The sequence below is a fragment of the Schistocerca serialis genome, chromosome 6 (genome assembly GCF_023864345.2).
Source record: "Schistocerca serialis cubense isolate TAMUIC-IGC-003099 chromosome 6, iqSchSeri2.2, whole genome shotgun sequence".
Lineage (NCBI taxonomy): Eukaryota > Metazoa > Arthropoda > Insecta > Orthoptera > Acrididae > Schistocerca > Schistocerca serialis.
In genome coordinates, this window is record NC_064643.1 from 306,392,851 (window position 1) to 306,416,516 (window position 23,666).

At 40.0% G+C, this 23,666-nt stretch overlaps 1 protein-coding gene across 1 annotated transcript in view; it reads left to right on the forward strand.

Annotated features, from left to right (window-relative positions):
* The window catches only part of LOC126484835 (ankyrin repeat domain-containing protein 12-like), a 108,315-nt gene that overhangs the window by 65,913 nt on the left and 18,736 nt on the right, over positions 1 to 23,666 (forward strand). The window contains exon 5 of the mRNA XM_050108429.1: positions 15,722 to 15,789. Within this exon, the coding sequence (XP_049964386.1) occupies positions 15,722 to 15,789 (68 nt within the window). The remainder of the gene's footprint in view (positions 1 to 15,721; positions 15,790 to 23,666) is intronic.

Here is a 23,666-nt window from a genome sequence, read left to right on the forward strand (position 1 = left end):
TGACGTGGAAGCATGGCTGGGATATCCCCATGATTTTTTTGTGTTTTAGGGTTATTGTAATGAACCCATTTTTCATCCCCGGTCTCAATGCGATGCAGAAATCTCTTCCGTTTTTGCTTCTGAAGTAACTGTCCACAAACACGCAAATACCTTTCAACGTCTCTTGGTTTCAGCTCACACGGGACCCAAGTTCCTTCTTCCTGAACCATGCCCATAGCTTTGAGATGTGTTGAAATGTCTTGTTGTGTCACTCCCACCAATCGTGCCAATTCTTCTTGAGTTTGACACGAGTCTTCACTCAGCAATGTCTGCAATTCTGCATCTTCAAAAACATTCTCTCTTCCACCATTATGCCAGTGTATGACGTTAAAATCACCGTTCTTCAAGTGTTGCAACCACTCGTGACATGTTCTTTCACTAATAGTGTCCTTACCATACGTACTTGAGAGCATTTGATGAGACTTGGCTGCTGTTTTCTTCATATTGAAACAAAACAGTAACACCTCCCGCAAATGGCGAGAATTAGGCTCGTAAACTGACGTTTTCAATCAAGAATAACTGATATGCAACACGATCGACTAATGTTTGAATAAGGTTATGTTGACCAAGGTCCAAGCTAACTGCATGACGTCTGCAAACTGTTTCTTTCTACTGCTATTTACCGTGGCGCCACTTACCGGCAAACGGCAGAAGCAAAGTTGTGCACCTTGTAGATCACACAATCATGTGGCCACATGCTGAATGACTTCCTTATACATCTCAGTTCCATACACCAGAAATCAATTTCACCGTGGAATTTGAAGTGGGTGGAGTGGTCCCCCCTCTGGGTGTCGTTCTTAAAAGAGTGGACAGATCATTTGTGCCAGATGATGATGCATGCTGACCTATACTTACTTGCAGACAGGGACCACCACCCATTTCAGAGGAACGGCATGCTCAAAACATTAATACGTAGGGTTCACACACTGTCTGACAACAAAGTATTGACAGAAAACTTGAACATCTGAGAGTTGTGTTCCTGAAGAATGACTACAAGGAATGGCAGATTTGGAGAGCCCTACATGCTATACCCTCTGTTCTACTGATGGAACCAGAAGAGAATTCTCATGAGGATGTGGCCATTGCACATTGGGGGGTGGTAAATGTGAAAATGTTAAATATGGCATCCAGTCAGGACTAATGTGCTGTCATTCTTTTCACGGTTGCAGAAGGACAAACCCCGGTAGACTGGCTTATTGACACCCAGATTCTGGACTTTATTGTCTTCAGATGGAAGCTTTTTGAGCTCTCCTTATAAATTACAAGTCCCTCCAAGGACTCAGCATTTGGTTGCTGTATACAGGCTTGGTGACCCCAGGTTCCTGAGCTGGGGACTGGTAAGCGCCACCAATCCTCTGTTACCGTAAGCTCTGGGCATGCTTAGACGATGACTGCGTGGCACAGCAGTGGAATGTTGTGCGTTTCAGAGAATGGGGGCCTTGGCTTCACCACCTGGACTACAAGAAATGTACACACCTCTATTTAAACAAACAAAAACAAAAAAAAAAAAAAAACCTCAACCTCAAGGTGTGCTACATGCTGATGAGGTGAATGGCTGTTGATGTAAAACAGTCTTTAGTGAGCAACCTCTGGGGCACCTGCCACCCCCCCCCCCCTTCCCTTCAGTTGTATAGGGCTTGCTCAGGCATGCAGGGCTCTGCCTGTGTCCATGGTTGTTTCTGTAGTGTCTTGTGGGATCCCTATGGAACAGTCTCATCAAACCACTACTCCTGATGGGGTGGGTATACCGCCAAGTAGAACGTACACCCACTCTTCAAAGAGAGCTCAGTTGGTCAGTCCTCCCAAAAAGAAGTCTCAGAATTGTAGTAACAGGACATTAATGTGCAAAGCACTTTCATTGTTGTCGAGAGAACGGGAGAAATGGTTGAGAAGATCTCCCCTTTCTGTATTCGCAAGGCATTTGGAGGTATTGCTGGGGCCCTGAAAAGTGTTAAACGATTTCATAATGGAACACTTCTCGTGAACACTTCTAGTGGAAACTGCTAATTCAAACAAAGTATCGAAGCTTCTGGGATACAAGCATTAGGTGACAATCCAGTTGAGGCTGAGTTGCATACCACTCTTAACTTTAGTAAGGCATGGTTACAGGCTCCGATATAATTGAGGTGGACACTGTGAAGTTATGTGAAGAATGGAAAAATATGGGCACCATAGAAGTGCAGAACTATGCGAGAATATACCCATCTTAAGGTTCTCCCAGTTGTTGCTAACTCAATGCGATGCTTCAGATGTTAAAGATCCCCAGGGTTCCACAACTCTTCTGTGGATACGTGCGTGATGAGCACGGGACCCTGAGCTAGTGCGCCCTATCCTTTCCTTTTCCACATCCTTCCCCGTCCCCCATCCTTCCCTCCCCCCACGTCTTCCCTTCCCCTTCCCCTTCTCTTTGGGAGTATGTTTTGTGCCTACGTCCGGAGACGGATGCTTGTAACTGTAAGACATAGTTTCTCTTCTTTGCTCTCTATGCTGGAAAGTCTCTGTCCTCCCTTTGACCTTCTCTTTTCCTTGCCTCTTCTCTTTACCCTCTTCTCCGCTGCAGCATTTGAGACCACTCTTCTTTCCCATCTGTGCACGTCTGAAGGCCGACCTCCACGTAGCCAGTGACGGGGTAACACACAATTCCCTGCCCCGGGTTGACAGGTAGGATACGTACGTACCCCCTGGTAAAGGCCAGGCCCAGGGAGGGGTGATTACCCGAGCTGGTACCTTCCGAATGTGCAGATTGGTCCCACCGTCCCTTTCTCAGGAGGTGTGACCTGAGGTGTAAACAATCACCTAAGGCGGGAGTGCTCTCAGAGAGGGACCCCCCACTAGGAAGGAGCACACCATCGGAGACGCCAGTAATCATAGGGGATACTTTCACAATGGTTTCCTCTACTTCTACAACTTCTGCTCACAAGCGAAAGTTAGAGAAGTTTCGGCCACGAACAATTCTTCCATCAGTGCCACAGTTCCTAGTTGTTTCTCAGTCTGATGAAGGTCAAGATTCTCCACAGTCAACCCTTTCATTATTCAGAAAGGTGTCGATGCAATTGCAGGTCCTGTAATGTCTTGTTGCTGGTTAAGAAACCTTGTTTTTAGAGTGAGTCATTGCCCTCCAGGCATAAAAATTGCTGTGAAATACACTACTACACACTTTCCCTGTCCGGGTGGAAGCGCACCACACTTTAAATTCATCATGCGGAGTGATTTATACATGCTCAATCGACAGATTGTCCGATGAGGACAGTCAAAACTACCTGTCCGACCAGGGCATAACGGCTGTACATTGACTAATGAAAAGGGTTGGTAAGGACTTGGTACCAACCCATACTCTCTTCTTGAAGTTTGACAGAGTTCAACTTCCATTGAACATTAAAGCAGGATATGAGATAATTTCAGTTCACCCTTACATCCCCAATCCTACGTGTCGCTATCGGTGTCGGTGGTTTAATCATACCAGCCAGTCATGTTCCAATATGGCCAAATGCGTTACGTGTGGCAGGGATGCCAATGAGGGTGATTGTCCACTTCCCCTCTCATTGCATCAACTGTATGACGACCATGCTGCTTCCTCTAGAGATTGCCCTATTTTCAAAGATGAACGAATTATTCAGGAAACCCAAGTGAAGGAAAAGGTGTCTACATTTGTTGCTCATAAGTTATTCGCCAGTCGAAAGCCCACTGTGCCCCCAGCAGGTAAATATAGCACTGTCCTTGCATCTCCTCGGCCTACCAAGGAGGTAGCCACACAGACCTGCGATCTCACCTTTAGTGTCATGGTCGTCAGATTGGCCAATGCAAAGATCATCCGTTCAACCTCCCCACTATCACCTGCTCGCTCTACAGCTCACCGTTCATCGGCTTCTGCTAAATCACAAGCCCCAAAATTAGATGCATGGACTTCCAAAAAAGAGCCTACTCGCAACGATTTTTTATGTACCCAACTTCACAACCATCGATTCCTCCCTCATCTCAATGTCCTGTTTCCAAGAAGGCTTATAAGAAACGAATTTCCTCTCCTTCTCCGCAACATCAAATCTCATGTACAGTGCCACCCGCGGTAACCGTTCTCGGCTGTCTTCCGTGTCACCAAGGCACACCGCTGGCCACCGATCAACTGGCCGATCGCTGGTGGCAGGAACTGCCCCCAAACAACCTAAGGATCAGGATCTTCTGCCTTTGGCTGAATGTTGTTCCACACTGTCGGCCTCTGGCTCTCAGAGGTCATTGAGTTAACGGCAACCGTGGTGAGATTCTTCCCTTTTCTGTCCTCCCTATGTCAATTATCCATTGGAGTATCCGCAACATTCGGATGGGGGGGGGGGGGGGGTTAGAGACAAGTACCGCCCCTCCACCACACTCTCCTTCCCTTATCTTGTGGTCCTGCAGCACTATTTTCAGGACTTATACTCGCTGCACCCTACTGGAGAATCTGTGTTTTTCTCCAAAGGCCTACTGATTACAGGGCTCCCTTTAGAGAACACTTTCCGTGGAAATTTGCACATCAGCAGTAGGACACGATCCGGCGGCTGAAAGGCCCACAAACAGCGAGTCATAAGGCTCCCTGTCCCTCTTCAGTTCTTACCTTCACCAACAGATAAGCTGTTACATGAGTGCTGACTATCTAAAGTAGTAAAGTAGAACAAGAAGAAATCTCATGAGGAGACTACTCTGATGAGACCAGAGGTGCCAGACAGCCCCTATGTCCTCAGATTCGGAATGTATCTTCATCGATGATACACATCACCCAGTCGTCTTTGCCCCTTCACAGCTAACCAGGGCATGCTTAATGTGAGAATACTTCGGAATTGTAATGGATATTAATTTCACATGCCAGGACATCAATTAATATCAACTTGTCCCCATCTATGTGCCATCCAAAAAACAGATTTCAATGACGGTCGTGATCCAAATCTTTGAGGTTACTGTGCATTCGGTCGGAATCATACAGGCCCCCAAAGACCATGTGGTAAGTGTTTCGGTTTGAACAGATGTCAGTGAATGGTTTCCTCTCCATACCGCATTGGGGGTGATAACAGTGTGTGTGAAAATGATGCCAGCACTTACCATTTGCAAAGTTTGTTCATCTCTAGGCAGGACACTCACATATCTTGAGATGGGCATAATAATCAGAGAGCTCCATTCCACTCCTTACTATCATCTCCCCCTTTCCACTACTTACAAATTTCAAACCACAATGCCCTTTGTGAAGGAATAACATTTCATTTTGTATGGAATTCTGATTGACTGTCTGCTTTCTGATCTTGATCTGTCTTCTCAAAGACTGTACCCGTACGCACTGTAGTACTGTCCATGGCTATTATTCTTAAAGTCTCTTCCTCCAATCTTCTACAATAGTTGCTACTAAACAATCTTTGTGATACCTATCACTTTGTGGTGAGCCTTTCACTTTTTCTCACTACTTGATAGACAAGTTGCTGTTTTGTGGTCTCTGAAGAACCAATTGTCAGTAGCCCAGCTCTACTGTCACCTTTGTCCCCTCTGTTTGGCTTTGTAGATGAGGTTTTCTTACATTACCACCTGTGCCACCATAACTGCAGTTCCCTTTCTACAGTCCTTCTCCACTGGCAGATGGTATCCTAGTGAAGGAGACACATTGCAACAGTTATTCACTATCATCAAAGGGCCTTTGAACGTCTGAAGCAAAGTGTGTAGCAGACTACCCTCATTACTTTTAAGTGGTTCTGTGCAAAGGCTTGGAACTTAGTTCAATGAAATAAGAAGGGATGTCAGGAGTGCATCATCTCTGCCTTGGGAGCGCACAAATCTTCACCTGAAGTGTGGACTGAGCTCCCTAGTCCAGTGGGCCAACAAACATTAACAACTGTTCTGGGTCTCCTGCATGGTGGTATTTCTACCAGTGAGTAGGTTCTTGCTGAAAACTTCTCAATCACCAATTTGGGACAGTGTCAGCATCCTCTTATTATCCAGCTACTTTCCAAATGCATAAAGGACAAGTTGAAGATATCCTTTATTCATTAATCTCTGTAATTCTGGATTCTACCAGGAACCTATCACTGACTGGGAAGTGTCTCATTTTGTGATCAGGCTCCAGACTCTGGTTCAGTTCTGAATAAGATTCTTCAACTATATTTGGCTGGAAGATGTTTTCCCTTTGCAGTAGAGAGGTAATGTCATCACCCACTCAAAATTCCAATGTCCATAGACAGCCACAGATTGATCAACCTCAACAGTGTGCTCTGCAGACTGCTTGAAAGGATGATAGCATGACAATTGAGCTGGGTTCTCTAATCACCAGGCTTTTTGTCCTTTGCAAGTGTGGTTTCTGAAAGGGATGATCCACAACCTACAAACTGGTTAAATCGGAAACAGCAATCTGACAGGATTTTTCTAAATACCAACTTCTGAGTGCTGTTGTTTTTGACCTATGCCATCTATTGCACTTGCATTCCATGACGGGAATTCAAGGTGTCTTACCACTTTTTATTCATTAGTTTCTATACCTCCTCTCAATTTGGGTCCAAGAGAATGCCATCCTACAGGGTTCCATGCTGAGTGTTACACTGTTCCTTACTGCCATTGGTGTGGTGCACAAGTGACTTCTGTTGGACCAGTGACTAACCCTCACTGTGTGTCAACAACTTCTGCATTTAGTGTAGTTCCAATTGTGTAAATGGAGATGATGATCTAACAATTATTGAGAATTGAGATATACTAGTAGGGAAAGGAACAGAAGAAACAGTTGTGAGAGAATAAGGGCTTTCCACTAATGAGAGTGAATATACTGTTCAAAAATCCCAAGTTGAAGAGGTATACTTGGAAAAGGACTGGAGACACAGGAAGGTTCCAGTTGAATTATGTCATGGCTAGACATTTATTTATTTATTTATTTATTTATTTATTTATCTTACAGCTCGAAACATGTATTTAACATGCATGGGCAATGTTATAATAATTACATTCAGATTATTGATACACAATATAAATAGATTACATGCTACTAAGTAAAATATCATTTAAGTATATTTAATATAGCATTCCTGAGGTCAAATCATGTCAGCACCATACTGTATGGGCACTTCAATACAAGCCATTTTTTTAACTCGTTTTTAAAAATTCTACCAGAAAGCTGTTTCAGGTTGTTTGGCAGAGAATTATAAAATATTGCTCCCTTAATGAATGGGGTATTTGTTGTTAGATTCAATCGTCTGCTCACCATATGAAAGTCTGATTTTTGTCTTGTATTGTAATCATGGATTTCCATATTCCTGTTTGTCACTTTTTTGTCTTTTTTCACTAATAATATTGATTGAAACATATATACTGCATAGATAGTCATAATATTAAACTTAATAAACAGGTTTTTACATGAAGTTCTGGGTCTTACTTTTGCCATAGTTCTTATTACTCTTTTCTGCAATACAAATACCCTTTTTATATTGTATTGGCTACACCCACCCCACAATACAATTCCATAAGATAGATGGGGATGCACCAACCCAAAATACGCTATTTTTATTGCTTCGATATCTAAATATTGAACTAATCTCCTTAGTAAATACAGACTAGATGTTATTTTACCACAGACATGATCTATTTGCTGATTCCACGAAAGTCTGTCATCTATATACATCCCCAGAAATTTACATTCTGAACAGGTATTTTCCTGAATGTCCTCATTTAGAACAGTATTTTTATTTGAACTACTTGTCTTAAAATAAATTAAATTAGTTTTGTTAATATTGACCCTCAGGTTTTCTTTTTCAAAATGTGTTTGGGCTTTTTCAACAAAATTCTGTACCACTGAATTTAGGTCATCATTACTACGTGCCCAGCAAACCCCAGAGGTGTCATCAGCATACATAGTAATACGATGACTGGTGTCTAATACTTTTGGGAAATCATTCACGTAGCAAATAAACAAGAAGGGGCCCAAGATAGAGCCTTATGGCACACCAAAATTTATGTTTCTTATCTTTGATCTTTTTGCAATTACCTCTCCATTATCATACACAACTTCTGTGCATTGTTGTCTATCTTTAAGGTAAGATTCTATTAAAAGCAACAGTTTCCCACTGACACCATTATAAGCAAGTTTACTTAAAAGAGCGCCATGATGGACTCTGTCAAACGCTTTGGAAAGATCTAAAAACACTCCTGCCATTTCGTATCCCTCATTTATTTTCTCCATCAGACAGTGTACAAACTGCACTGCTGCAGATATGGTGCTCCGACCACTTCTAAAGCCATGTTGGAAATCTCCTATTAAGTTATTCATATTATAGTGCTCAATTAGGATTTCTAGCATTATTTTTTCAATTAATTTACCAAACACTGACGTTAAGGCAACTGGTCTGTAGTTCTGTGGTTGTTTTCTTTCCCCTTTTTTATATAAAGGTTTAACTGAAGCAAGTTTCAGTTTCTTCGGAAACACACCTTCTTCAAGTACACAATTTATTAGATAGACTAACGGTCTGGCTAACTCACCCTTGCATTTTTTCAGTAGAAAAGGAGAGAATTCATCCCATCCAGCTGATCTTTTATTTTTTAGGTTGTCAATTAGCTCTGTTACGTCCTTGATGGTTACTGTAGGTAGCATACAAGAGTCCCTTTCCTTTTCCTTATCATATTTAAACGGCCTCTCCTGTTTTATGCAAGTATCATTTTCAATAGCATCTATAAAGTAATCATTAAATATATTGCTAACTATATAAGGATCAGAAAAATTATCATTATGTAAACTTAACTCTATATTATTAATTTTAGTTTTTGAATCAGTGTTCCTCATATCATTAACTACTGCCCAGCACGACTTTGAGACACAGTCAGAATTTCGGATCTGTTTACTAATATGTTCTACTTTCCTTCTCCTTACTTCCTTGCGATACTCATATTTATATTTTTTATAATCCTCTTTGTGTGAATCAAGACTGGTTTCTCTGTGTAGCTTATACATATTCTCCATTCCTTCTTTGAGTCATTTCGTTTTTTCATCAAGTTTTACACGTTTGACTACTGGAGGTTTATTTTTATTTACATTCATCTTCTTTGCTGGGATAGTAATATCAATATGTCTAGTTAAAATTTTTACAAATACTTCCCATTTGCTGTCAACTCCCCTTTCTCTATAAACTGATTCCCAAGATTCTTGACCCAAAGTATTCTTTAGCAAGGTGATGTTGTATTAAGAAAATAATCTTCTATTCTCAAATTTTTTGTTTTGTTTAAGTTTATGAAGACAACCAATCACTAATAATTGTCCTAGATGATCAGATATGTGCCCATTTACAGTCTGTGCCGAAACAACATTTTCATAATTGGTCATCACATGATCTATGGAACTGCTGCTTGACTCAGTTATTCTAGTGGGCACATGACCAAGTAGATCTTTAATATCATAGGATCTTATGCAGTCTTGTAAACCTTTGCATTCCTGGCTGTTGCTTAGTGTGTTTATATTAAAGTCTCCTAACATTACAATATTTACTGTATTGCCACCCTTGCTTAGCTTCCCCAATACACTATCCAGTGCTTCCAGGAAAACCTCGAGATTACCAGAAGGGGCTCGATATATACCTAGCACAATAAGTGGGACGGATACAATCATTAACTTAATTATCACTGCTTCAAAGTCTTTCTCGATACAATAACCCTTAACCCATGATACTTTTTCTACAGAACTTATTATGTTACATTTCCTTACATAAGTAGCAACATCCTCTCCTTTATGTTCTGTTCTACAAAAAAAACGATGTAAGATTATACTCCTGTAACTTATAATACTGAATATTATGGTTAGCTTTTTGATGCTCTGTAACCACGATTACATGTGGAGCTAGATCTGTAACTAAGGCCTCAAATACATCGATTTTGTTACCCAAGCCTTCAACATTATAGTGTAAAAATGATACAGTAGTACAATCATGAGAGGATATATCCTTCTCAAGGTTAACATTATCACACAAATTGATAGTTTCTAAATTGGGAACACTGAGGGACTTTTTTATCCTAAAAAATCAACAGTCTTGACACTGCAGTGAGGAATTATTTCGGTTTGCTTGCTCTGCAGGCATATATCATTATCACTTCCGTCTTTCGTGTGTATGACATCTGAGGTACAAGGTATCACATTTTAATTATCGCATTTTGTTTCCTCAATAGCTCTGTTGATGTCAGTTGCTAGAATATTCTTGCCCAGATGATTAAGATGTAGTCCATGTACAGTGAAGCTGCTTCTTTGATAACTGTTAAGGTCCAGCAGTCTCACATTTTTTAACTTGGAGCAGAAATGTTTTAATTTTTTATTTGTAGATCGGATTTCTCGGTTCACACACGACCAGTCAGGCAGATCAAATCTCGCCGGAATATTTGACAAGATCACATTTGTATGGGACAACATCATTAACATAAAAATCAACTTTTTAATAAATGAACTGGTCTCGTTGCAATAAATGTCATTTGAACCTGCTATAATAACAACGACATCACTTTCTGTAAAATCGGTGCAGTCGTTGTTTACAGAGCTTGTTACATCAACAAACTTCGCCCCAGGTTTAATAACTGATGAAATGCGCACGTTTTCTGTGGTCGAGTTAGACATTACGATCTGAAAAAATCAGATATTGGATTGTGAGGTGTACCAGGAGCAGATATAGACTTGGATCACAATTTAATATTGAAGAGTTAGACTGGAGCTTGAATATTGTCCAGAAGAATCAATGTGGAAAGAAGTGGCATACTGAAGAAATGAGGAATGATGAGACATATTTGAAGTTCTCTAAGGCTTTATATGCTGTTATTATGAATGCCACAGTAGGCAGTTCATTTGAAAAAGGAATGGATATCTCAAAAAAGCCAGACACAGAAAATGAACAGAGAAATATAAAGATAAGGAAGGCAACTGTGAAGTGATCTTGTATAACTGAAGAAATCCTTCTTTGATCAACCAATTGAAGTAAGTGCACAGTGTTCAGGGAAAGACAGGGATACAGCAATATGTCACTCAGAAATTAAATAGTAGGAGGTGCAGGGAAGCCAAGGAAAAATGGCTGCAGGAAAAATCTCAAGAAATTGAAACAGAAATGATCATTGGGAGGACTGACCCACAATATAGAAAAGTGAACACAACCTTTGGTGCAGCACAAAGGAATGATGGACAGGTAGAAGCAGCACATTGAAGGCTGCTTTGAAGGTGAGGAACTGCCTTATGAAGTAGTATAAACAGAAGTCAATATGGAAGATATAGGGGTCCAGTATTAGAATAAGAGTTAAATAGAACTCTGAAACACTTGCAGTCAAGTAAGGCAGAAAATAGAGATAACATTCCTTCAGAATTTCTAGAAAAAATTGGGAGAAGTGGTAACCTAATGACTGTTCTAGTTGGTTTGCAGAATATGAGTCTAGAAATACCAGGAGCCTTTCGGAAAAATAGCAGCTACGCAGTCCTGAAGATAGCAAGAATGGATCAGTGTGAGAACCATCACACAGTTGGCTTAATAGCTCATGCATCCACATTGCTAAGAAGAATAATATACAGAAGAAGGAAAAAGAAAACTGAGAATTTGTTAGATGTTGATCAATTTACCTTTCAAAAAGATAGACACCAGAAAGACAGTTCTGACATTGCAATTGATAATGGAAGAAAGTCTTGATAAAAGTAGGATGTATTCATGGGATCTGTCGACCTAGAAAATGGAGCAAGGTGTTAGAAATTACAAAGAAAAATAAAGAGTGAACCACAGGGAAAGATAGGTAATGTACAAGAATCAAGAGAAAACAATAGGTATGAAAGACCAAGATTGAAATGCTTGGATTAAAAACCTTGTATGTCAGATATGCGGTCTTTCACCCCCTATTGTTCAGTCTGTACCAGATGTCTGCATTGGTGTTCGTGCATGCTGGAATTGTTCAGTGCTTGTAGTGCCTTGGAAGTCCAGCAAATGTCAGTGTGGTTGTTACGGTATATTAATAATTTTTACTTATGGACCGTCTGACAGCAACTGAATAAAACACAATTTTAGTGCCATACGCGTTTCGCCTTTATTTTCTGCAAGGCATCATCAGTGGCCTGGAATATATACATATGTTAGCTATTTTATTTACATTTTTGTCATTGTGCCTATAGGTTATAAACAGTTCTGGTGGTTGGTATTTCCTATTAAGTAGTAATGTTTTGAACTGTACTTACAGGTTGTGTGGACAATTTCCTACATATCACGCTCCTGTTGCATTTTTGTTGTTGTTCTTCTTATGAACGCCAATGTGCAGTTTTTTTCTGCATTCCACAACACTATGCACTGAACGCTTGTTTTAAAGCAATGTTTTGGTTTCTGTTGCCGACTGTCAAATGTTTTTGCCAAAGTTCGAATGTTATTGCCAAACTTATGAGTGTAACTATTGAAGTATCTGTGGTCTGTTCGTGTATGCATTTGTGTGTGTGTGTGTGTGTGTGTGTGTGTGTGTGTGTGTGTGTGTGTGTGTGTGTCTCCAGATGATGTGGGGAAGAGTTTTCCTTTCTTTCAGACGGTCCATAAGTAAAAATTATTAATATACCGTAATATTACACGCAACTGAGGAAGACAGGACTATAAAAGTTGAAGATGTCAGTGTGGTTGCTTTGCACACAAGGAGCAACTGCATTTGATATCTCTCACACTTGTTCAAGCATTCCATGCCAGAATGCTTTGGGAAAGAAGGAAAATACACTTCTCTAATTTCACACTGTAAAAATGCTTGAAGGTATGTAAGACTATGCCACCTATTTCTTCATCAGAAATTTTACTTTCCTTGGGAAAAAAGAGAACTGCCAATTTTCATTTTGTGTTCTTTTCTAGTTCCACTAAAATTTTGAAAAAATAGCATGGTTAACAAATTGATTGTTTTCGCGCCTGGTAATGTAAAATCTTAGCTTCTTAATAAAGCATTTATTTTTTCATAATTCTTAACAGTTCTTGTGAACTGGTGCTGTTTGTCAAACGTGCATTTGATTTACAAATCTTATATTGAGAATGAGAGAGCAGGCAGATTGCTGATTGCCACACTTTAGACCATGCATTACCACAGCTAAAATATAGCCAAAAATACAAGAGCATTTTTGAAATTGTATTGGCATTGATATCTATCTTTCTCAAGTAAATGTGTCTTATGATATTGCAGTGCCTGTGTTATTCTGATTACAATGCAAAGTTCCTGTGGACATGCATGCATGTCCAAAGGAATAGGCTCTGCAGGGACTACAGCTGTTCCGAAATACATTAAATGTATTCGCAATTGCAAATACTGACAACAATTAGCTGTAGCATGGAATGACAACATTAAAGTTCAGCGTCTGACCTGTACTAGAATATACTTAATGGAGTCCAGGGCGTAGACGCATGGTTCACGACGTATGGAAGTTTGGGTTTGGCCATGAATTGTGCATGGATAACAACATGGTAAGGCGACCACTCACGGCAAGCAGGAAATCCGGGTTTGAGTCCCGTCCAGCATAAATTTTCATTGTTGTCATTCCATTCTACAGCTGATGGTTGTCTTTATTCACAATTGCAAATACATTTAATGTAAATGTGTGTTACTAAATGGTGTCAGTGCCAGAATCACAAGCCAATGGAATTTGTACAGTTTTAGTGTAGTTTAAATTACTCCAGGAGGGAAAAACAAATTGCTAGCAAACAACACAGGCACAATATTGGACCCTTGTGTAATTTTAATCATCCATGTTCAAAAAACTGCAAACATATACGAATTTTTCCCTCTGTGAGGATCGATTACTCTGGAGAGTCGTCTGCTGTGGTGTTAAGAGTAGCTCAAATGTTAAATCATAAAAATTGTTACTACTTGAGAACAGACAGTAGGTCAGCATTGGTCGTAATGTCGTATGTCTTTTTTAATAGCATTGCAGATCGATTTCAGCTGACAGTGCAGCTATCATCAGTGCTATAAATACAAATACAAGAATCAGGCGTAGAAACAGCCCATTGATCAAATGCCATGTCACAGTTGTTGTACACAATCAAAATTCCACAATCATGTGCCTTTATAAATAGTCATGTAGATTAAGCATAATTACTCTCTTTGTCGGAAAGGTTACCAGACAGGTTTTAAAAAAATACAAAATTACATCTACCAAGTAATGATCCTGGCTCTTGTCGAAGTATTTGGCTATCAATACACAGTTGCCAATGTTTCTGGAGGTATTGAAAGCAAGCAGGAAAAGTTTCTACTGAATTGCTTGTTAACATCTTTTGTCACAGCCTCTTGGATGTCTGTGATATCTTGATGAAGCTTTCCTTTCAGTCACTTCTTCACTTTTGGGAAAAGAAAAAATTGCTAGATGAGAAGTCAGGTGAACATGGTGGATGTGGGATGGCAGAAACAGAACGTCTTGGTTACAGGTAAAGCAGTATGGGGTCTTGCATTGTCCTGGGAATGTCACAAATCAGGACGGTGACATCAAATTGCGTGTTGCAAACATTTCAAGACTTTCAATGTAAAGAGTTTGGTTCACTATGTGACCTGGAGGAACAGTTGTGGGAGGATTGCCTCCGCTACACGAGCCCTTGAGGACTCTCAACTATGTCGACCCACATGCTGATCTGATTATTTGTGGCACCTTCTTTTACTATTGTCTGATTACTGATGACCATAAGGCTTTTATCCTTTTCACTTTTAGTATTACTGATCTTCTCACCATTCAGCTAGAAGGAATTAGCATCATACCCCTGTGTATAGTCTCCGGGGATTAGATGCTCTCTGCCCTGCAAGGTGGCTTGACACTATACTTTCATCTCTCATGCAGTTATTTTTCTTCCCTGGCACAACATTGCTTCGATTTTACCACACCTACTTACCTCACTATACCAGTTCAATCTGATATCTGGCTGACATCATTAACCCCAGATGAACTGTCCCGTGACCGAGGGTCAGATGACCCTGTCTTTCAGTCCCTTAATCCCTTAATCCCCAGCCAACCAATGTAAAGTGACAGTGAAACAAATTGGATTTTATCAGCTTCGGCATTCTTCCTGGAGCTCCATAACAGAAATATTCCAGTATCATTATTAAATCAGCTTTAGTAGTCTTTTTATTAAATGTATGAAATACGGATTGTTTTTATATATTCTTGTACTTGTTGGTACCACAATACACTTGCGTGAAATGACTTTTCGTAAGAAGATACTGGGGTTTGGTAGAGTGCTACTAAGATCAACTATTTATTCATAAAATGTTAGACACACAAGCTGGTTGGAACACTACAGGGATTACAAGGTTAGGTGGTATAACCTTCTTCTTGGAGTCTGAACAGTCTCATCTGGCCATTTGTGCGCGCGCGCGCGCACACACACACACACACACACACACACACACACACACACACACACACACACACACACACACAATACCTGGCGGGAAGGGGGGGGGGGGGGGTTCACACAGCTGTAAACCACTTTGATAAAGAATGCACACACACTAGCCTGTCAGACCTCTCAGACTTAGACGATCATTTTTTTCTCATTGTAGCCCTCCCCCTTCTTTCCACCACCTCTTCATTCTTTCCTTTTCCTTATCCATCTATCTTCACAATACTCTCCTACATTCCTCAACCCACCCTGGCTGTAATATTTTTAAGTTTCTTAAAGTAAACTATCGTATAAAATGTGTGTGTGTACTGATTCATGCTTTTTATTTCCTTCCTTAGCATTCCTGATGATGTTTTTGAAAGTGTGAAGATTCCTGCAGAATGCTGTGTAAACCTCTCATTGCCTGGTAAGTGGAAACAAAAAATGATTCGAAACAGCGGTTTATTAATATTTGTATCCAGCAGCTTTATTATTGGTGACAAAGCTATGACTGGTGTGGCAATAGAAAACAGCAAAAGAAAAGCCAAAGTTTTAAATTTCACTTTTAAGGAATCATTCATGCAGTACAGTTGTACAGACATACCACCATTTGAGTGTTGAACAGGCACCCTTATGGAGGACAGAGCAATAGGCATCCCTGGCATTGCGAAGCAACTGAAATAGTTAAAAACAAACAAGTTGCCAGATGTAGATGGAACCCATATTCGGTTGTACAGAGAGTATTCCACACCGTTGGCTCCTTCTTAGCTTACATTTATCCTGAATCTGTCAGCCAGCGCAATCCCAGGTGGCTGGAAAAAAAGTGCACGTGATTTCTGTATGTAAAAGGGTAAAAGAAGACTTGCAAAATTACAGACCAATATTTTTAATATTGGTTTGCTGCAGAATGCCTGATATTTTCTAAGTTCAGGTATAGTAAGTTCCCTTAAGACAGAAAAGCTTCTGTCCACAAATTAGCACAGATCTAGAAAGCATCACTTGCTTGAAACTCAGCTTGTCCTTTTCTCCCATGATATCATGTGAGCCATGGATGAAGGGCAACTGGCACATTCCATATTCTTAGATATCCAGGAAGTGCTTGACACAGTGTCCCACTGCTCACTTTTAATAAATGTCGGAGCATACAGAGTAGGTTCCCAGACATGTCAGTGGCCCAAAGACTTTTTAAGTAATAGAACACCCATGTGTCATACTCAGTGGCAAGTGTTCATCAGAGACAAGGGTATCGTCAGGAATGTTCCATACGATCTGCTGATGGGTAGGGTGAGCAGCAGTCTGCAAATGTTTGCTAGTGATAATGTATTATATGGGAAAGTATTGCAATGTAGTATATGGAAAAAATATTGTCACTGAGTGACAAGGATGATACAGGATGACTGAGATGGAATTTCTATTGGTTTTATAAATGGGCAGGATGATCAAAATACAGAAAAATGTAAACTAATGAAGGTGAGGAAAAAAGGCAAATTGTAGACTTCGGTTTATCAGGTGAATTTTATGAAAGTGTAGCTCATTTGTGAAGGAGACCACTTGTAGAACACTAATGCTGCCCATTCTTGAATAGTGTTTGGAATGCCCACCAGGTCTAATTAAAGGAAGACATAGTGGCAATTCAGAGGTGTGATTCTAGATTTATTACCAATAGATTCTTACCAACATATGGATATTATGGAGATGTTTTATACAGTCAAATGGGAAATCCCTGGAGGGAAGGTGACTTTGTTTACACAAGACACTGGAGAAAATGTAAGAGAACTGGTATTTGCTGCTAACTGCAGCAAAATTATGCTGCCATCAATGTACATTTCGTATAAGCACTGCAAAGACAAGGTTAAAGGAACTCGGGCTCTTGTGGAGGCTTAGAGAATCTTTTTTCTCTCACTTCATTTATGAGTAGAAGGGAAAAGGAAATGAACTGTATTGGTACTGCAGTGCACTATATAGTGGCTTTTGTAGTAGGAATATAGATGTAGATGTATCAGGAAGAGGTGATGTCATGAGAGTTTTCAGGGGAACATCTTAGCTCTGGAGGGGTAATCTATTGAAGCTTTGATGGCCTGGATGGTACTGTGTAATGAGTGGGCTGCTGCTGATTGTTTTGGAAGGGGGGGGGGGGGGGGGTTGAGAGGTGTTGACTGGGAGGTCAAAATCCAGGAAGGTGGAGTAAGATTTGAAAGAGGCTTAGGTGGATTTTAGTTAAGTAAATGTGTTAAGCTGTTGCTTTGTCTTCATGAAGAATTTACTTTGAGAAATAAATGAAAATATGTGTTTTTTGCCATAATAATACCAGTGTTTTGATGGCTTTGAGGGGTGGTTTAGGTACAAAGAGCATGTTGAGGTGTGTAGAGATGTATTGTAAAAACTGTCTTCTTGGAGTGTATGTATAAATGGGATGCACACCAGTTCCCACATATTTGCAGCAGCATAACCACCAAGCATTAGTTATGGCAGATTGTATGTATTGTTCATATGGCAGATACCTATCTGCCAAATCATATTAGATACTACGAGCTGAAGTCTTGCTACAGAAATGTGCAGAGCCACAAAACTAATATATGAATCACTTAAAGGACCAAAATGAGGAAATGTGGGCTAAACAGAAACATCTAGAAAGCTACTGTAATCAGTTTGCTGGCATGTCAACTTGATGATGAAATTTCATGACATGTTGAATGACAAAGGGAACTCATAAAATTGGCGAGCAAATTGCAATGGATGTGCATTAACATTACAAAGGACAATTCACAACAAGCAAGTGGTGTTTGGCAATAATTTGTCTTTCAAGCATTAATGTTTGTAGTCATTTGTTACCCTTAGTGGAGAACAACTACACCGAACTACCTGATGATGATGGTGATGATGATGATTTTCATGGATATAATGCAAAGATCTTGTTGCACATTGGCATTTCTGCATAGTTAACTGCTGCTATAGCACCAGACTTAGAAACCCGCAGTTCATCACACTTCACATTAGAGCTTAAGAAATTGATATTTTGCTCCGGGCATGAAAGTTATTAGTTCACACCTGAATGTGGTGTGTCTCCTCACCCAGGGATAGAGTTCTGGGTACCCTCATCGTGCATTGACAAATTAGTGTGTGTAACAAAACATTGATAATGATCAAAGCTATTACAAGAAAAACTAAATAGTTTTGGAACACACAGTCATATTAGGTCCACTGTGTGAGTGCTGTTGTGTTGTGGTCTTCAGTCCAAAGACTAGTTTGATGCAGCTTTCCATGTTAGCCTATCCTGTCCAAGCCTCTTCATATCTGTGCTACTACCACGCTTTACATCTGTTTCAACCTGTTTACTGGCCGCCCACTACAATTTTTATCCTCCCACATATCCTTCCATTATCAGATTGACAATTTCTTGGTCCCATCAACCTATCCGTTCTTGTAGTGAAGTTGCACCATAAATTTCGTTTTGCCCCCCAGTTCGATTCAATACCTCCTCATTTGTTATTTGATCTACCTTCTAATCTTCAGCACTCTTCAGTAGCATGACATCTCAAAAGTTTGTCTTCTCTGAATTGCCTGTCATCCATGTTTCACATCCCTACTGTGCTATGTTAAAGACACATATCTTCCGAAAATTTTTTGATTAAAAGTTAATGAATAGCTTTTCTCGGAAATGCGTTTCTTGCTGTTCCCAATTTGCATTTTATATCTTCCCTACTTTGACCATCACTAGTTAATTTGCTGCCCAAAGAACTCTAATACACCTTATTTTTGCCAATAGTAAGCATTGTCTACCTTCAAGTAATACTCACAGCAAGTAGTGATTGAAAGTTATATTTTATTGTGGATAACTTAAGATACTGCAGTTGAATGAGTGAAAAGTTCTTGTTTTAAATGGAAATAACTAACTTTTTAGGTTGTATCAAACACCTGAAACACTAATCTATAGTCATAACTTTTATGGCTCATAAATAAGTATCCATTTAGTGGAAAGTGTGTAAAGTTATTTGAATCTATTTCTAAGTGTTTAATTTGTATTGCAGTGTGTGATAAGTGTAGATGTTGCCTTCGGTTAATCAGACAGGGAATGGTATGTTTAGATTGTGGGCTGGAGCCCCATTGAGGTGATCATAGTGGGAACTGAGTGGAGAATCCTATAGGTTCTCCCAAGGAACTGCAGGCTGTGCAAAAAGTCAAGAGAATTGCGGAAGAGGAAGCAAAAATTTGTGCCTTCCAGGCTGAATTAGATGATGTACAATTTGACCTAGAAAGGCTGAAAGGGGAAAAGGACTGTGGGAACTGAGTAAAGGTATCAAACAGTGGGTGAAAGGAGAACTGCTCTTAGACTTACACATTTGAGCTTATAATATCTAATAAGTCTAACTTCTTACCTGAAGTAAGAGGGGAATAGCGTTATCCAGTGTAGGTCATAGCAGGGTGCAGCAGACTGAGTGAATAGAAACTAAGTGTACATAGGTACCAAAAGAGATCGGGAAGAAGAATCTTGCTATGAGGTAGTAGCCATGGCAGGGGTGTAGGCTGGATGATACAGGACAAATAAGGAACTGGTACCCGATCACAACCATTGTGAAGCAAAGTGCTAGCTTTAGCCAGGTTGACAGGACATGGAATATTTCTGGAAAGATTTTTGTAAAGAGAATCAAGTGATCATAGTAGGTGGAGCAGGGAACAGCTTGGTTAAAGACAAAAATTACAGAATTATGGATGACTGGAAGAAATAGGAGCAGCAACTATGTGCATAAGCAAGAGTCTTCTGGAGATTCTACACTACAATGACCAGCCTAGATTAATCCCACTGTGAGTCATGTGAGCAAGGAGTTGAGCAGGCTGCTACTAAGTGGAATGGAATCTCATAAGTGTACAGTGCCTATTGATACAGTTGAGAGGTGGAAATAAGAGAAGGAAAGGTAAGGTGGCTCAGCATCTTGCCGAAAATGTATAGGGATAGCACTATCACAGAAAGTAAGATCTCTTTGGTTACTGGTGTCAGAGGGGTAGCTTCTTTAAGGTGTCTTATTGTGAAAGATATTAAAATAACTGAAGAATGCATGAAAAGTAAGCTTAGCTTATTTCATCAGAATATAGGATGAGTAATAAGATAGGAGAGGTTCTTGTGTTTCTGGAAAATTGAGAGAACCATGGAGATAGACATCCTATGCCTACCTGAGCACCATGTAACCACAGGGTTAGGGAAGTTAAAAGATTACACTCGGAGATCTTACTGGTGTGGAACTAATTTAGAAAGAGAGTTTTTAAGACAGAGTACAAGCTCAAAGAACATTGAAACAAGATTTTGTTGTGATCAGCACTTAGAAGTGTGTGCATGTGAATTAACATTGAAAAATAGTTTACTTTTAATTGTAATCGAGGCACATAGATCCCTTACTATGCTATCTGTTAGACATCAGTGAGCAGTTAAATCTGTGGTGATTTCAATGTGATTTTCTAAAGAATTGTCATAGAAAAACTGATCTGGAAACCTTATTTGGATTGCACAATTTGATATCGGTAATTAAAGCTCATCTGGATTGAGTAGTGTTTCCAACAGAGTTCTAGAGACTTGTTTCCATATAATAACTGCTGTCTTTCCTGAAATATGTGGTGCATCACTAACTTGTAGAATTCTTGCAAAGGGATTGAAATATGCCATTGTTATCACCCTTTGTAAGAAGGGCAACTATTGACTTGTTTCACTACTAAAATCAATTTCCAAAAATTTTGAGGTGATGTTTTCTATACATAGACTAGTATCCCACTGGAGCAACAATAATATCCTCAGTAAGTTGCACTTTGGATTCCAGAAGAGTTGCTCAGTTGAGAATACCATTTACACATTCACTCACCAAACTTTACAAGCACTAAAGAAGAAAATGGCACTGGTTTGTACTTAAAGTGGCATTTATAATGCATTTGACTGTTTGAATTGCAGTATTATCTCAGACAGACTGAGGTTTTATGGAACTAATACTCTAGCCAATCAGTGGATGCTATCCCTACCTACATTGAGATGATGAAAGTCATGTGATACTGATGTGCACATACACACGTGGTGGTAGTATCACTTAAACACATATAAAAGGTCAATGCATTGGCAGAGCTGCCATATGTACTCAGGTAATATGTGTGAAAAGGTTTGACTGATTATGGCTGCACAACGGGAAGCAACAGAATTCAGTATTCAGAGATCCTCTGTATCAAGTGGGTGCTGCAATTACCAAATTTCAGGCATTACCTCTCACCACAGACTAACACAGTGGCTGATGCCCTTCACTTAATGACGGAGAGCAGCAGTGGTTGTTGAAAGTTGTCAGACAAGCATCACTCGGTGGAGAAAGCGCAGAAATCAGTGTCAGACGTACAGTGAACAGATTCGTTAGGACAGTGTGGCAAAATTTGGCGTTAATGACGATGTCAGCAGACGATAGATGCAAGTGCGTTTGTTAACAGCACGTCACCTTGAGTCCCGCTCCTGGGCTTGTGATCTTATTGGTTGGACCGACTGGAAAACAATGGTGTGTCAGATGAGTCGAGATTTCAGTTCATAGGAGCTGATTATAGGGTTTGACTGTGGCACAAACCTCACGAAGCGATGGACTTAAGTTGTTAGCAAGGCACTGTGCAAGTAGGTGATGGCTCCATAATGGTGTGGGCTGTGTTTAGCTGGTGGAAATGTTTGTGTTTGGCTACTTGGAGATCATTTGCAAATATTCACAGGCTTCTTGTTATCAAGTAACAATGGAATGTTTATGGATGACAATACGCCATGTCACCAGGCCACAATTGTTCATGATTGGTTGAAGAACGTTCTGGACAATCAGAGCAATGATTTCCAGAGCAGATTGCCAGACATGAATCCCAACAAACATTTATGGGACATTATTGGGAGGTGAGTTGGTGCACAAAATCCTACACCGGCAACATTTTCACACTAGACGGCTATAGAGGCAGCATGGCTCAATATTTCTGCAGGGGACCTCCAACTACTTGATCATACCCCATCGAGTTGCTGCGCTACACTGAACAAAAGGTCTGGCTTGATATTATGACGTACCCCATGACTTTTGTCACCTCAGTGTAAAAGACTGCAGAAAATTGTGTTTAGTAAGTCAGTCAATGTAAGTAATCTGACTGGGGAGAAATCGTGTATGGGGTTACCCATGGCTCATTCTTATGTCTGCTGCTGTTCCTCATATATGTAAACAATATTTTGTCTAATACACAAGAAGCAAAATTAGTTCTTTTTGTGGATGATACTAGTATTGTAACAGATATACAGCAACAGAACAAATGGTAGCATATTGAGTGCTGCACAGCAAGAGAAACTACACCAATGATGAGTGTAGGACATGGTGCGGAAATAATAATGAGAGTGGAAAATTCAATTTTTTGGTGTCCATATTAATGAGAACTGAAACTGGAGAAACACATTCTGGACCTCCTGAAACAACTTAGTTCAGCCACATTTGCCCATTGAATCATTGTAATTATTGAGGAGAGATAAGACAGTTGTGTTGTTGTGGTTTTCAGTCCAAAGACTGGTTTGATGCAGCTCTCCATCTTGCACTACCCTGTGCAAGCCTCTTTATTTCTGAGTAACTAGTGCAACCTACATCCTTCTGAATCTGCGTACTTTATTCATCTCCCTATGTGATTTTTACCCTCCACACTTCCCTCCAGTACTAAATTGGTGATCTCTTGATACCTCAGAATGTGTCCTACCAACTGATCCCTTCTTTTAGTCAGGTTGTACCAAAAATTTCACTTCTTCCAATTCCATTCAATACCTCCTAATTAGTTACATGATCTACCCATCTTAGACTTTATCCTGTAGCACCACATCTCAAAACCTTCTACACTCTCTTTGTCTAAATTGTTCATCACCCGTGTTTCACTTCCCATGCATGGCTACACGCCATACAGATACTTTCAGAAAGAACTTCCTGACACTTAAATCTATACTCGATGTTAACAAGTTTCTCTTCTTCAGAAACACTTTTTCTTGCCATTGCCAGTCTACATTTTATATCCTCCCTTCTTTGCCCATCATCAGGTATTTTGCAGCCCAAATAGCAAAACTCATCTACTACTGTAAGTGTCTTATTTCCTAATCTAATTCCCTCATCATTCCATTATCCTCCTGTTGCTTTTGTTGATATTCATCTTACATCCTTCTTTCAAGAAACTGTCCATTCCATTCAACTGCTCTTCAGAGTCCTTTGCTGTCTGTGACAGAACTAAAATGTCATTGGCAAACCTTAAAGTTTTTATTTCTTCTCCCTGGACTTTAATCCATACTTC